We start from the raw sequence: 15676 nt of genomic DNA, 5'->3' as shown, positions 1-15676 counted from the left end.
CAGTTCCATATGCACCTGCAATACCCCACTACCTCACACAAGTGACTATTCAATTTGTGAGCTGTGGCAATGAGTTTTACTTTCATTGCAATTCAGGCTGATCTCCTATTACCTGAAATCTGCACAAATGTGGTTTCCAACAGGATCCGCATGACATTAAATACAAAAGACGTTTTCTGTTCTCAACTTGAGGGTGTTGAAGCCAGCTACAGCCTCTCTGCTCCAGATTGCTTGGTACTTCATTGAGTGATGAACTTCCCAATAAGTCAGTGGTAACATGTTCAGTAAAATGCTGCTGTCTGAGATGTATCTTCTCTCTCGCTAAAAATACAGCGGTAACTTTGAAGAACCAAAATGCTACACTAAACCATCTGGATTTCTAAAAAGACTAGAATATTTACCAGCTGAGTAATGGAAGTATAGAAACTATAACTTCGTCATAAGTTTCCAATCGTAGGTTGCATCCGAAATATTTCATGTGGCTACTCTCAATGAGATGGCAACCAGGTATGCACTTATCATGGCTCAAAGGAACTCTGTAGTCAGAATTTGTTGTATAAACGGGTTTTACGTTAACGATGTTCATATTCTGGACAATGTAACCATGTAAATGAGAAGATGCTTCCTCTGCAGTCATTTTGTTTTTCATCTACAGAGGCCATGTGACGCAGGATGCACCCATCCCAGGTTCTCCACTTTATACAATCAAAGCATTTGTACCAGCTATTGACTCATTTGGTTTTGAAACAGACTTGCGGACACACACACAGGGACAAGCTTTCTCCCTTTCAGTCTTCCACCATTGGCAGGTGAGGATGTTCTATTCAGAAGCGAGCAATTGCTATACATTATGCAAACAACATATATAAAATGTATAATTAAAAATCTTGTATCAGTTTTTTTAATAGTGATGGGATACTGTCTGGTTTTCCTAAAAATTCAACTAGTTCCACAATGTTAGGAAAGGAAATCTGTGGTCTTTACCCAGTCTGACCTATGTGACTTCAGTTCCAAATCAACAGTATTTGCTGTTGCCTGCCCTGTGAGATGTTCTTGCAAGCCATTGAGTTCTATCAAACTCAGGGCAACTAAACAATAAGTATTGATCTTGGCAGTGATGCCAATGCCCTGGGAATTTTTTTTTTAAGTGTTCATAAAAATGAGTTCCTGTAAATTAAGTAACAAACATATTCTTGCAACCTCATATATTCATATAAATCCAAATAATCCCAACAATGCAGAAAGAGGCTATTCAGCCCATCGAGCCTGCACTGACAACAATCCCACCCAGGCCCTTTCCCCGTAATCTCACACATTTACCCTGCTAATCCCTCCAACACTAAGAGGTAATTTACCATGCCAGAACACCTAATCCGCACAACTTTGGAGTGTGGGAGGAAACCGGAGCACCCAAAGGAAACCCACTCAGATATGGAGAGAATGTGCAAACTGCACACAGACAGTGACCCAAGCTGGGAGTCAAACCCAGGTTCCTGTAGCAACGAGGCAGTCATGTTAGCCACTATGCCATCCATTAACCTCTGAAACAATCTGTTATAGAAATTAAGATCAGATGTCATTACTTAAAGTAATGAGTTTTGCATTTCTGTGAATAGATTGTGCCCGGTGATCCTTTGGACAAGAGCATCATCATCAGACCCTTGGAACCGCAGCCTGCACCTCATCTAGCCAGAGAGTTCATGATCAAAACAAGAAGGCGAAAGGTAATTTGATCTGGCTTAAAATGTATTGATCCCTTGGTAACTGTAAGCACTTTATCAAATCCATAAGGTATTGTTTACTTAGTGATATAGGGCAGATTGAGCTATTGTTCAAACAGATGTTCCATTTTTCAATCTGGTCCTTCTAACAAGTTACAGTATTTGACCACTAACCAACACAAAATAATTGCAATTAGTCAACAGATTAAATTAGTCTCCAACTCTTATCATGGAATCATCCAGCATAGAAGAGGCTCTTCAGCCTATCGAGTCCACACAGACGCAAGAGAAACACCTGAACTCCCACCTAATCCCATCTGCCAGCACTTGGCCCATAGTCTTGAATGTTATATGCCAAATGCTCGTCCAGATACTTGGATATGAGACAACCCGCCTCTGCCACCCTCCTAGGCAGTGCATTCCATACCATTACTACCCTCTGGGTAAAAATATCTTTCCTTATATTCCTCCTAAACTTCCTGCCCCTCACTTTGTACCTATGTCCCCTTGACACTAACCCTTCAACTAAGGGGGACCACTGCTCCTTATCCATTCTGTCCATGCCCCTCATAATCTTATACACCTCGATCAGGTCGTCCCTCAGTCTTCTCTGCTCCAATGAAAACAACCCAAGCTATAACTTAAATGTCCCATCCCTGGCAGCACCCTGGTGAATCTCATTTGAACCCTCTCCAGTGCAATCACATCCTTCCTATAAGGTGGCAACCAGAACTGCACACAGTAATCTAGCTGTAGCCTCATCAAAGTTGTATACAACATGACTTCCCTGCTTTTGTAATCTATGCTTCAATTGATAAAGGTAAGTGTCCACGTGCCTTTTTCACCACCCTATCAACATATCCTTCCGCTTTCAGAGATCTGTGAACAAACACATCAAGATCCCTTTGTTCCAAAGAATTTCCTTGTGTCCTACCATTCAGTGAATACTTCCTTGTCAAATTACTGCTTCCAAAATGTATCACCTCACGTTTGACCATTCCATCTATATCATCTTGTAGCCCAAGACACTCTGCCTCACTGTTAACCACTTGTCCAATCTTTGTGTCATCTGTAAATTTGCTAATTCTTCCCCCCACTTAGAAATCTATGTCATTATACAAATGACGAATAATAAAGAGCCCAACACTAATCCTTGTGGTATGCCACTGGACACTTGGCTCACATAATGTCAAGACATTCAAAGATAGCTTTATGTGGGTTTTGAACTTTATCTAACTTTCGGCTTGGCGCCTTGGACAGCTAAGTTGAAGTTTAGACTTTTAATATAAACCGCATTTATAAAATGACGCAGAACCGTTCCCAATACAAAAGCCTTCAAGTACACAAATTCCTAAATCCACAAATGTTTGCATACTTTGTTTTAGTTATAGTGAGTAGAGCTCTAGATCAAATCAAAATATGATGCAAACTGCAGACCAGATCGTTTAAGTTTCACATTTGCAGATATTTGCTTTTATACTCTGAAAAATCTGGGTTAGTAGTTCGATTATTGCGTAAACCTCGTGCTGTATATATTGCTTAATGCGGTTTATTGCTGTCCATTATATCAAACTACTGTGCCCTATTTATATATGCTGGATCCCATTTCCTTCATTCTATTACCTTTCTTTCCTTTACACCTTCTTCCTTACAAGGTGAGTATGGCTGTATGGGTCTCAGACCACTTCCAGAATTTTGCCACCAAGTGGCTATTCTTCATATGCAACTCAGACACTGACTATCAGAACCCTTTTTGCCACAGGAGGTATCACAATTAAACAAGGTCCTTCCAGCCACAGTCACTGGATAGTCTTCAAGAACAATTATGCTGCCCTATTCCTGCCCCAATAGAGATGAGCTAACTAAGTGCATGCCGAAAACTAAATTTAAGATTTTCTCAGTTTGTTTATTCATCTAATCCTGGTCTTAATCCGCCGAGGAATGCTTGCAGTATTCCTGGAAGAAATCTGTGGAAGTAATTACTCTGTCATTGCATAGTTCTCATGGTTTAAAATATTGGAATCATTCCATTTAATCAGTTTTATTGTAATGAGTGAAGGTTAATTATAGTAGCAATTCCTTTCCGACTTGCTGCTGAAACTAGTTTGTCATTATTGAAAAGTCCGCTGATGTAAATGTTTAAAAAGATTGACTCACTGTCTCTCCCAAAGTCTCTCCCAAAGTTATTGATTGGAAAATGTTGCTTTAGTTAAAGTTTCAGTGGAAGCCTCCAGCACCTAGAATCGTAATGAGACTATTCTTAATGTTAAATGAATTGCATGGTGGCACAGTGATTAGCAGTGCTGCCTCACAGTGCCAGGGTTCAATTCCCGGTTTGGGCCACTGTGTGGAGTCTGCATATTCTCCCTGTGTCTGCATGGCTTTCCTCCAGGTCCTCTGATTTCCTCCCACAACCTAAAAGATGTGCTGGTTAGGTGCATTGGCCATGCTAAATTCTCCCTCAGTGGAGGCGCCGGAGTATGACAACTAGGGGATTTGCACAGTAACATCATTGCAGTGTTAATGTAAGCCTACTTACGACACCAATAAATAAACTTTTTCTGGTCAAACTCCATCAAACAACCATCTTTTTCAAGCACTATATTCTAACGCCAACAATCTGGGCTTGGACCTTGATCTTCCTTGTCTTTCAAACCAACTTGCCCATTAGGTAAATTTTACTAGTAAAATTAGAGGACTTACTGAAGTTAAGACAGAATCTCAGAAAACTACAGTTAGAGGAGGCTCTTCGGTCCATTAAGTCCGCACTGACACATGAAAGTCCCTGACCTGCCCACCTAATGCCACTTGCCAACACTTGGAGCATAGCCTTGAATGGTATGGCGTGCCAAGTACTGTTTCAAGTTTCGTGAGTATGCACTACTGTAAATGAACCTTGCATCTTGTATAATTTATAAATGCATCTTTATTGCCCAGTGTCTAGTTAAGTAATATCATGACATGGGGACCATAACAGAAGTTTAACTGAAAGCAGTCTAGTGAGGCAAGATACATCAATAAACTGATTCGATTTGCATCACTATATGAACAAGCTGAGCACTATTTTCCTATCATTCCTCAGACCATAAATGTGATGAATATATACCTCTACCACTCCACCGAACACAATTCACTTCCAAACTAGCTGTTTACAAGCCAACTGGTCAGTGGATTTAAGTTGCAAAGAACATGACTTCACTTTATTATTCTGAAACTGTTATGTCTCGGACATATTCTACACACACACGTGGAGAAAAAGAAGAAAATGAAGTTTTCTGATCCCTCTTCTCAAAACTGGTAGAATTGGCCTGGCCAGCTGCTGAAGTTACCAACTTAAAATAAATGCTCCCACCTCCCAGTGACGCTGGTATGTCTTGATTTGTCAAGATTTTGGCAGGTCTTAACTGAAAATACCTCTATCGTAATGGCAGGCAATTTTCGGGGCTTGACAAAAGAACGTGCAAGCTTCCAAGGCCTGAATTTTCAGGATGGCAAGCGCTGAGTGCCCTCCTATGCTTACCAATACTGACAGCCCACTGCCTGAGCATTAATTGGTAGCGATGGGACTTCCACCTGTCCTTGGATAGAAATCTTGCTTTGGAGAACTGTAGGCCAATCAAACTGACTAACAGCTCTCCAGTGGTCAGAAGAGGTACTGCAAGTCATGCCTGAGCAAAGTCCTGGGATTGTACTTAAGATAAGTCCCTGGGGCGGATAAGTGTCCTGGGGCAGGAGAGATGGGGATACCCTGGAAAGTCAGGCGGTGAGGTGTTGGGTGTAATCTTACTATCAGGGATAGGGTGGGAGAGTCAGAGCTCCCAGGTCCCTGAGGGGAGGATACTCCAAAACTGGAGGGGTCTTCAGATTGAGTGTCCCCACCCCACCCCACCCACTCCCATCTGAGATCAAGATTGTTAACTATTTGGCATCCTGCCAGCCTAAAAATTGAGGCCAGATGGGAAAATACCTTTGTGTGACATGGACAGGCTTTCCCTCCAAAGCCCTGCCCTGTCCATTGTACGTCTGGTTAGGGTGGGTGGGATCTCAGAGGGAATCTTATCCATGTGATTTTACACTCCCCAGCTCAGAACCCACTGGGGGAGGGAGGCAGTGTAAACTTCTGTCTCAAATCTCCTCCTGTAGGAACTGTTCTGATCAACATTTTAAATTGCCTGTGTAGCTCTGGGAGTTAACCCTCCGTAATCTAATCTAGTTTTTTGAAGGGTAACCAAGAATGGAGATGAGGGCAGTGCAGTTGACGTTGTCTACATGGACTTGAGCAAGCCCTTTGACATGGTATCGCATGGTAGGTTTTTGCATAAGGTTAAATCTCACAGGATCCAGGGTGAGGTAGCCAAATGGATACAAAATTGGCTTTTTGACAGAAGTCAAAGGACGGTTGTAGAGGGTTGTTCTTCAAACTGGAGGCTTGTGACCAGCGGTGTGTCTCAGGAATCGGTGCTGGGTCCACTATTATTTGCCATTTATAGTAATGATTTGGATGAGAATATAGGAGGCATAGTTAGTAAGTTTGCAGATGACACCAACATTGGATAGTGAAGAAGGTCATCTAGGATTGCAACGGGTTCTTGATTGATTGGGCCAGTGAGCTGACAAATGGCAGATGGAGTCTAGATAAATGCGAGGTGATGCATTTTGGTAGATTTAATCAGGACTTACTCAGTTAATGGTAGGGCGTTGGGGAGAGTTACAGAACAAAGAGATATGGGGGTACATGTTCATAGCTCCTTGAAAGTGGAGTCACAGTGGACAGAATGGTGAAGAAGGCATTCAGCATGCTTGGTTGCGTTGGTCAGAATATTGAATACAGGAGTTGGGACATCTTATTGAAGTTGTACAAGACATTAGTAAGGCCACAGTTGGTACAGTTCTGGTCACCCTATAATAGAAAGGATATTATTAAACAAGAAAAAGTGCAGAAGAGATTTACTAGGATGCTACTGGGACTTGATGGTTTGAGTTATAAGGAGAGGCTGGATAGACTGGGATTTTTTTCTCTGGAGTGTAGAAGGCTGAGGGTTGATCTTATAGAGGTCTATAAAATAAGGAGGGCCATGGATAAGGTAGATAGTCAATATCTTTTCCCAAAGGTAGGGGAATCTAAAACTAGAGGGCATAGGTTTAAGGTAAGAGGGGAGAGATACAAAAGGGTCCAGAGGGGCAATTTTTGTCACACAGATGGTGGTGAGTGTCTGGAACAAGCTACCAGAGGTAGTAGTAGAGGCGGGTACAATTTTGTCTTTTAAAAAGTGTTTAGACCGTTACATGGGTGTGATGAGTATAGAGGCATGTGGGCCAAACACAAGCAATTGGGACCAGCTTAGGGGTTTAAAAAAAGGGCAACATGGACGAGTTGGGTCAAAGGGCCTGTTTCCATGCTGTAAATCTCTATGACCTCTACAACTCGAACTCAGACCTTTTTTAACAAGATCATAGCATGGATGAAACAAAAATTGTTAAGCTGTTATACACAAATCATATACACTACTGCTTCAGATATTGCACTTGGCATATTTTGCTTTCAGCTCACTTTAATGAGGTGGCTTCTAATTTAATGTTTAATTTGTATCCTCTGGCATTTAGTGATTCACATTTCCAACTGATGTCATGGCAATAAATGAAATAATTTTGTGGTTTTTTTTGTAACTTACTTTCTATTCCCTGTAATAAATTAAGGATATTTTAAATATAACAAGTAGGAATAAATCTTGACGAATGTTACTACTTCATTTATTAACAGGGTCTCAGTGAAGATGTCAGTATCAGCAAGTTTTTCGATGATCCTATGTTGCTGGAACTTGCAAAGCAGGACGTAGTTCTCAATTACCCCTTGTAACCCAAACAATAGTCCCTGGAAGTAAGGACCAACTGCTTGCATCCCTCAGAAGGACTCTGTACATGGTTTTGCTCAGTACACTGATGGCATCCCGTGGAACTGTACAAGTATGGAATGAATAAGCCAGAAGAGTAAGCTGATCTGAACTTTTTATTTTGGTATTGCAAGTGTAATGTTTTTAGTAGATTACATCCCAAAATAAAAAGGAAGTGTTCAGTTTTTGTTTTTATTGGCTGGGTTTTTCTTACAAAAATGTAGAGTTAATGTGTTGTTCAATTTGATTATACGTGATTTGAGAAGTTATTACTACTTTTAAATGCTGTTCATGTATGCGGTGCATAAAAAGAAAATCAGACAACAAGCAAAATGGCTGAATCCTTTGTGCATTGCCTTTTAATTTATTAAAGAATAGGAAATCCTGACTGCAAAATACAAAACTATCAATATCTCGGAATAATACAATTCACATCTATTAAAGCAACCTCAAACATTTGAAGGTGTAATTATCTTACTGAGGTCATCTCAGTGCAAAGTGGAACACAACATTGTTACATAAATATATGCAGCACAGAGGATATTTACTTTGAGAGATTTGTTTCTTTTGGCTTCACCACATATTCTTTATACATGGAATACAAGACACCTGCAAGGCAATTGAGAACAAGATGTGAACTCAGCTGTGGCAGTTAATACTGAATTTACTTGTAAAGAAATATCTGTCTGTTTTAGTTGGGTAAGACAAACTTGCCAAGAATAACACAATTAAGTGCCTTAACTGCGGAATTCCAGAATGGTTCTGTTGGCAAGGTGTAGCTGATTCAAGTAGGGGAAAGCAGTTGGAATGATTACAGCTAAAGAAATTCGGATTGAAGCCAATTATTAACATCCAGTTCCAACTGAACAATCCAAAACACAAACTTTGGCAGATTCAACAATCAGTTGAACAAACAGGTCCTTTGTCGAAGACCAATGACTTCCCCTTTTAATTTCTCCAAGCAGTGAAGTAGGGTTAGGCAAGTGTTGCACAAAAAGCTGAAATAATGCCATTGGAATTCTTTCCAAATCGACAGCAGTCCGTGTGCCAAGCCACAGTTCTGCGAATTCACCTCTCAAGTATTTTTTTTATTGTGCAGTCTAAAAATCTCAACAGACCAACCAGCTTCAGCTGATTGGCTGCTGATGCTGATCAAAATACTAGTTTGGGCTAATCTTAGCCTTTGATGGAAGAAGGAGGGTCACAACCAAATCCAGCTGGCTGATAAATTAGTTCTGTATGAATAATACTGACTACACAGGAAGCACCTAACCCAGTGACTGAGCTCAAGTGCAGATTTGTTTCCTGGAATCAGCCTTCTCCATCCTGATGTACCACTATTAGGAGTTTCTTTAAATTTTTATACATATTCCCCTCAGCTATCATATTCCGTTTCACTGAAGATTAAGATACTTACCAAAGGTCATTGCTCCCACTACACATGCCTGTGCAGCCACACGGGTGTGAATAAGGTGTACAGACATTTTGGTGTCCTTTCTCGTTCGTAGTTTATAAAGTCCCAATCCAACTATTGCTGCAAATCCAGTCATACCTGTAATAAATGTTAATTTTAATATTCAAAACAAGTTATTTCTCTTGGACTAGGTCCATGTGGTAACCGAGTGCTCTGCCAGTTCATCTGACTCAAGTATTTCTGCCTGGAGATTTTTTTTGTTCGTTCTTTCGTGGGGCATGGGCATCACTGGTTGGCCAACATTTATGGTCCATCCCTAGTTGCCCTCTAAAGGACATTAGTGAACCAGATGGATTTTTCCTGACAATTTAGAATGGTTTCATGATCAGCAGTAGATTCTTAATTCCAGATATTTTTTATTGAATTCAAATTCCACCACTTGCCGTAACGGGATTTGAACCCGGGTCCCCTGAACATTAGGTGAATTTCTGGATTAATTGTATAGTGATAGATAATACCACTAGGCCATGGCTTTCCCCTCAAGCTGATTAGCAGATACTTTCCAGAATAAATTCAAACCCAATTTTAAGTTGACATTTTTCATTGAGTTGAAGGTAGAACAAATTTGAACTGGTACAGAGAAGATCTGAGTGCAGTATAGGTATCCAAAGCTGTCTGACACCATCAATATGGCAACAATCAGTGCAGCCTTGTTACCTTCATTGAAAATGGAAAGGAAGTTATATTTTCACTGAAGAATTGGTTTTTGAATTAATCATTGCCCTTTGTGTATTAACAAACCCTTCTGTAAAATCAGATAGATGATACTGAAATTAAAGCCAATTATTAAGATTCAATTTTGAATTGGTAACTCGGATAAACGTTCATCCTGACTTGAAACGTTAGCCATCATAGAATCAATTGTGGAATCCCTTCAGTGTAGAAGGGGGCCATTCGGCTCAAGGAGTCTGACCCGTCTCTGAACCCATAACCACCTGTATTTTATCCCGTTGATCCTCCTAACCTATGTATCTTGGGACAGTAAGTGGAGGGCAGTTCAGCATAGCCAATCCACCTAACCACATCTTTGGAGCTCTATTCTCTCTCCACAGATATGCTAAGATTTTCTAGCATTTTTCCAATTCAGCATCCACAGTATTTTGCTTTTATTTATTTCATTTATTGTTCTGTAAATTTTTGATGCAGAACATCAGTCTACAATTTTAATATCGTTGGATCATTATGTTCCCCTTTAATTCACAATGGCACTCTTGATGATCACTTTTGTTGAAAAATTTGTAATTGGGACACAAGTCATTTCAGTTTGCTAACTCCTTTTGACAAAATCTTTTCCCTTAATGTCCATGTCCAAAGATGGTACATTGTTATCATTGTAATAAGAAAATAAAACAGAGTCCATTAGACAAAAGGCTAGCTTTAATATTGTATACAGTGACTCACCTATTGGCACAAAAGGTGACTCTTTGGACTTTTCAATCAGTTTGGAAGTCTGGCTCTGTGTTTCAGAACTCCATGAGGGGCTGTCTGCAGACATGATCACTAAAGCAGCAGCAAATAACAATCCATTTTAATGCACAGTATTAAATACGACATTTTGTATAAATAGTTCCAAAAACTGCAATTGTCCAACCTGAATTTATTTACACCATCTAAATTATTACAATTTTTAAACTTGGGTGGTTCAGTAAAGAAACTCTTGAGCTTTATTATTTTCATAAAGTTATGTAGTCAGTGTCCCAAGAGAAAAAAATTCACAATTTTAGGGCTTCTAAATGGTTAGTACAAAAATGTAGATTGATAAGTGATCTTCCCTCCCTTCCATCATCCTTTAATTGTTTCAATAAACCCAGAATTAGCATTTCGTGTGAACGATGAGGCAGAAGCTCTTGTAATTGGAATGGTATAGTGGGCCCATCCATACGTACATGGAGGATAAGCTAATGTAAGCCTGCTATTCAAATACAGAGGTAGAGAGAAAATAGGGAACAATAGACCAGTGAACCTAATACTGCCAACAGGAACATTGCTAGTGTCATTATCAAGGATTTCATAGCACAGAATTTGGAAAGCAGTGGTATAATCAGACAAAGTCAGCATAGATTTACGAATGGGAAATGATGTTTGACAAATTACTAATATTTTTTGAGGATGTAACAAGTATAGTTAACCAGGGAGACCTGGTGAATATGGTTTATTTAGACTTTAAGAACACTTTTGACAAGGTGACATAGTGGTTAGCACTCCTGCCTCACAGCGCTAGGGACCCAGGTTTGATTCCAGCTTGGGTTACTGTCTAGACGGGAGTCTGCACGTTCTCCTTGTGTCAGCGTGGGTTTCCTCTGGATGCTCTGGTTTCCTCCCATACTCTGAAAGATGTGCTGATTAGGTGCCATGCTAAATTCTCTTTCAGTATACCTGAACAGGTGCGGAGCGTGGCGACTTGGGGATTGTCACAGTAACTCCATTGTGGTGTTAATGTAAGTCTACTTGTGATGCTAAATAAAATTAATAAATAAACATAGTAGATTACTATGTAAAGTTAAAGCACTTAAGATTGTGAATAGTGTTTTTGAGATGGATAAAAAGCTGGTTAGCAGACAGGAAGCAGGGAGTTGGAATAAATGGATCTTTTTCTGATTGGCAGGCAGACCCCAACTATTCACATTTTAAATGATTTGGATGAGGGAATTAAACATGTTACCTCCAAATTTGCAAATGATACAAAGTTGGGAGAATGAGCTGTGAAGAGGATGCAAAGATGCTTCAGCATGATTTGGGCAGACTGAGTGAGTGGGCATATGCATGGCAGATGCAATTTAATGTGGATAAATGTGATCTCATTAAAAATGTATAAAATTCTAACAGGATTATACAGGGTGGATTCAGAAAGTCCCTGACGGTGGTACAGCCCAGAACTAGGGGTAATAATTTGAGGATAAGGGGTAAAGGAGAATCTTCTTCAATCAGAGAGTGGTAAATGTGTGGAATTAACTATCACAGAATGTAGTTGAGGCTGTGTGATTTCAAGAAGGGATTAGATATAGGGATCAAGGAATATGGGAGGAAGAGAGGGGGGGATAAGGGTATTGAATTTGACAATTGGCCATGATCATAATAAATGGTGGAATGGGCTTGAAGGACTGAATGACCTTTTGCTTCTATTTTCTATGTATATTTTTATGTAAGCTGTTTAAATTGTGAACTCCATTTAATTCCCTGTACCTTTCAAAGGGTAACGTATGCTGACTCTTGAATGAAGGTGCCACATATTTACAGAGCTCTTGCATCTTTGGGTTGGGAGGAGGATGGTGAGAAATACACTCTGGTTAGCATCCAAATATATAAATGTATAAAAGGAAGAGAGGAAGCAAAACCACGAAACTCACTTTCCACACCACCAGCTTCAAAGGATCATCCTCCACCTTTTTCAGCATGAAGCCACTACCAAACACATTACTAACCCCCTCTCCCCCTGGTATCAGCTTCCAAAGTGGACCATTCCACTTTTTTCAGTTTGGTCTACTGTTTTAGCTGTTCACAACATTGTCTCCTATACACTGGGAGACCAAATCCGGAATTTTATCACCATATTCTGGGGTGGGCGAGGCTCGCAGAACGGCATTCTTCATTGGCCTCCAGCGGGATCTTACGAGCCTTGGGTAGGCAAGGTCATAAAATATGAGCACAAAGGTCAACTGTGTGACCACATTGGGGAACACCTTCACTCAGTCTGCAAGCATGACCCTGACCATCTGATCGCTTGCCATTTCAGTTCACCGTCTTGCTCTCATGCTCACATTTTTACCCTTGACCTGCTGCAATGTTCCAGTGAAACCCAATGCAAGCTGCAGGAACAGCACCTCATCCTCCAGTTAGACACTTTATAGCCTTCTGGACTCAACATTGAATCCAACAACTTCAGACCATGAAATGCATCCTCTATTTTGCATTTTCCTCCCAGAGTCACTCTGTATCTTTATCTCGTGTTTTTGCTTTCAGACAATGCTAACCTTTATTCTGCTACCAACACCTACTCTGCATCAAAGCTTTAAGGGGTGATCTTATCAAAAAAAGTTCTAAGTGCCAAATGAGCGTGGAAACAGGAGAGAATTGCCCCAATTTATTGAGTGAGCTGTGTGGCACTTAGAAAATAAAGGAGCCCAGATGTGATTCCTGCCAATAGGTGGAGGGGTAGAGCCTATTCTTGCCAGGAAGCCAGGTGCTGAGCTCTAGGTGCACCATTGCACAGGCAGTGCCCATGGATCACTGCCCAAGGATCACTGACCGGCCTTGCCCCATCCATCCGGGGAACTTTAATAGCCTCCGGGGTCATCACGTTTGGTCCCTGTTGGTGGACACCATCTGTGCTCCTCACCTGTGAGGACCTCGACCAGCGAGCAGGTAAAGTCAAGTGAGCCCAGATGGGAGCATCCAGGATGTACTAATTATATTTAAATTACCAAATGGATATTGAAATTAGGGCACAAAGCAGATTTCACTGGCAAAATGGGTCCGGCAAGATAGCAAGGGGTGAGAAACCAGGCGTGAACCCAATTTTTCACCTCTCACCTGATGTTACCAGCTCACCAGTGGGATAAGCCAATAAGAGCCCCCCCCCCCCCCCCCACTTACTCTTTAATACTACCATTATCATTCCTTTTGTCTCAAGTTCCATGGCATCTTTTGTCATTTAATCTGCCCTGCCATCTAATCTATCCTGACCTATTTTATGCCATCTGCCCCTCCTCAAATTGGGGCGACGCAGTGGCACAGTGGTTAGCACTGCTGCCTCACAGCGCCAGGAACCCAGTTTCGATTCCCAGCTTGGGTCACTGTCTGTGTGGAGTCTGCACCTTCTCCCCATGTCTGCCTGGGTTTCCTCCAGGTGCTTTGGTTTTTTTCTCACACTGCAAAAGATGAGCTGCTTAGGTGCATTGGCCATGCTAAATTCTCCCTCAGTGTAACCAAACAAGCACCAGAGTGTGGAGTCCAGGGGATTTTCACAGTAACTGCATTGCAGTGTTAATGTAAGCCTACTTGTGACTCAAATAAATACATTTTAAATATAACCTTAATTCTGTTTCTCTCTTCACAAGTGGTGCCAAACTTGATTTTTTTCAGCATTCTCTCTTTTTAAAAAATCCTTGCTAGTGGTACCCAAATCCTTGGAATCAGCAAATGTAATCCAGGCTGGAAGCAACACTGAGATTGCGAAACATTTAACATTGATTTAATTCCTTACTCCCACAGGATGGAAGTGGCATAAATAAATATCAATATTACAGAAGTAAGGACCATGAGAAAGTATATTAGCAAAACTGTCCTGGACATAGGAAATAGGAACCAGAACAGCTTGTTCCTCGCTGAGTAGCCCTGGGGCTGCGATAGAAACCAAATGGTCACGATAGCCCTCTTCCCCCGTACAGATGTGCTGTGGTTACAATAGCGGTGCAATTCTGTTTTGTCAATGAAGGAGCCAGCACCAGCCATTATACTAACCACTCAATCCGGTTCAGGTAGGGAGTCTTTACCGTGCATCAGATTTCAACAAGCAAATTGTTGACCTCAACATCCTGCAAAATATCACGAATCGACAAACATTGTTTTTTTTTACATAAACATTTGAGTCAGATCTTTAAAGGCATTACCGTTTTAGGAAGTCAACGCTGGCCCGCAAGCGATGTAAGCCGGTTACCTGCTAAGTCACGATGATTGTTACATTTCCTGGTCCCATCGATTCTCAATAAACTGGCCGTGATATGGCCGCGCCCCTGTGAGATAACGTAAAGGCTTGATCACACCAGCCGCTCAGTAAATACTCTCAGCAGGGAAAGGCTCAATTGCGGAACTTGGCAGCCCATTAAATGACCCGCCTTCTCTGGTTCACTTTGCTTCAGCTTGCAATCTTGACCTTGCTTTATTTATTTATTTGTCACACGTAGGCTTATATTAACACCGCCACGAAGTTACTGTGAAAATCCCCAGTGCCCTACTCTGCACATATACTGCTATGTCCCTCTGCCCGCAGCCATGCAAGAATTGCACTGGAGTGCAATGTGGGAACATTTGAGGTTGTCCACTTTGGCAGGAAGAATGTAAAACTTTTGTATTATTTAAATAGAGAGAGACCATGGAGAAGTACAGAGGTACAGAAGGACTTGTGTGTCCTTGTGCATGACTCACAATGAATAAGCATAAGCATCCAGGTACAGCAAGTAACTAGGAAGGAAAATAGGATGTTGACCTATACTGCAAAGGCAGTGGAGTATAAAAGTAGGGACAAATGTACAGAGCATTGGTTGAACCACAACTAAAGAACCTAGTACAATTTCAATCACCCTATTTAAAGGTTCACCAAGCTGATTCCTGGGATAAAGGGGTTGATTTGTGAAGAAAGGTTGGGCCTGTATTCATTAGGAGCGAGAAGAATGAGTGGTGATCTTATCAAACATACAGGATTCTGAGGGGACTTGACAGGGTGGATGCTGAGAAGATGTTTCCCATTGTAGTGGAATCTAAAACTAGGGAGCACAGTTTCAAAATAAGGGGTTTCCCATTTAAATAGAGCTAAGGAGGAATTTCTTTACTCAAGGGAGAGTTAGAGTTTGGAATTCCACCCGCCCGTCTCC

At 41.1% G+C, this 15676-nt stretch overlaps 2 protein-coding genes across 4 annotated transcripts in view; one reads left to right on the top strand and one right to left on the bottom strand.

Moving 5' to 3' along the window:
* The window catches only part of eftud2 (elongation factor Tu GTP binding domain containing 2), a 112131-nt gene extending 104324 nt beyond the window's left edge, over positions 1-7807 (top strand). For both annotated transcript variants that reach the window (XM_080213419.1, XM_080213418.1), the window contains exons 26-28: positions 656-809; positions 1617-1724; positions 7483-7807. In XM_080213419.1, coding sequence (XP_080069545.1) covers positions 656-809; positions 1617-1724; positions 7483-7578 — 358 coding nt within the window. In that variant the 3' untranslated portion in view covers positions 7579-7807. The remainder of the gene's footprint in view (positions 1-655; positions 810-1616; positions 1725-7482) is intronic.
* Positions 7808-7949: 142 nt separating this feature from the next.
* On the bottom strand, positions 7950-14899 carry LOC145359059 (HIG1 domain family member 1C-like). Of its 2 annotated transcripts, none has more exons than XM_080213428.1 (4): positions 14743-14899; positions 10488-10586; positions 9030-9164; positions 7950-8221 (listed from the first exon to the last, which is right to left on the bottom strand). In XM_080213428.1, exons 2-4 carry the CDS (start codon positions 10579-10581, stop codon positions 8157-8159), a joined length of 294 nt encoding a protein of 97 aa, XP_080069554.1. In that variant the 5' UTR covers positions 10582-10586; positions 14743-14899; the 3' UTR covers positions 7950-8156. The 2 variants fall into 2 exon arrangements, with proteins under 2 accessions (XP_080069554.1, XP_080069553.1); XM_080213427.1 differs by having other exon boundaries at positions 14696-14887.
* Positions 14900-15676: the final 777 nt, after the last annotated feature.

Source organism: Carcharhinus amblyrhynchos, chromosome 27, assembly GCF_965287045.1.
Source record: "Carcharhinus amblyrhynchos chromosome 27, sCarAmb.v2.hapA, whole genome shotgun sequence".
NCBI classification, from domain to species: domain Eukaryota; kingdom Metazoa; phylum Chordata; class Chondrichthyes; order Carcharhiniformes; family Carcharhinidae; genus Carcharhinus; species Carcharhinus amblyrhynchos.
This window is presented reverse-complemented; position numbering and strand designations above follow the sequence as displayed.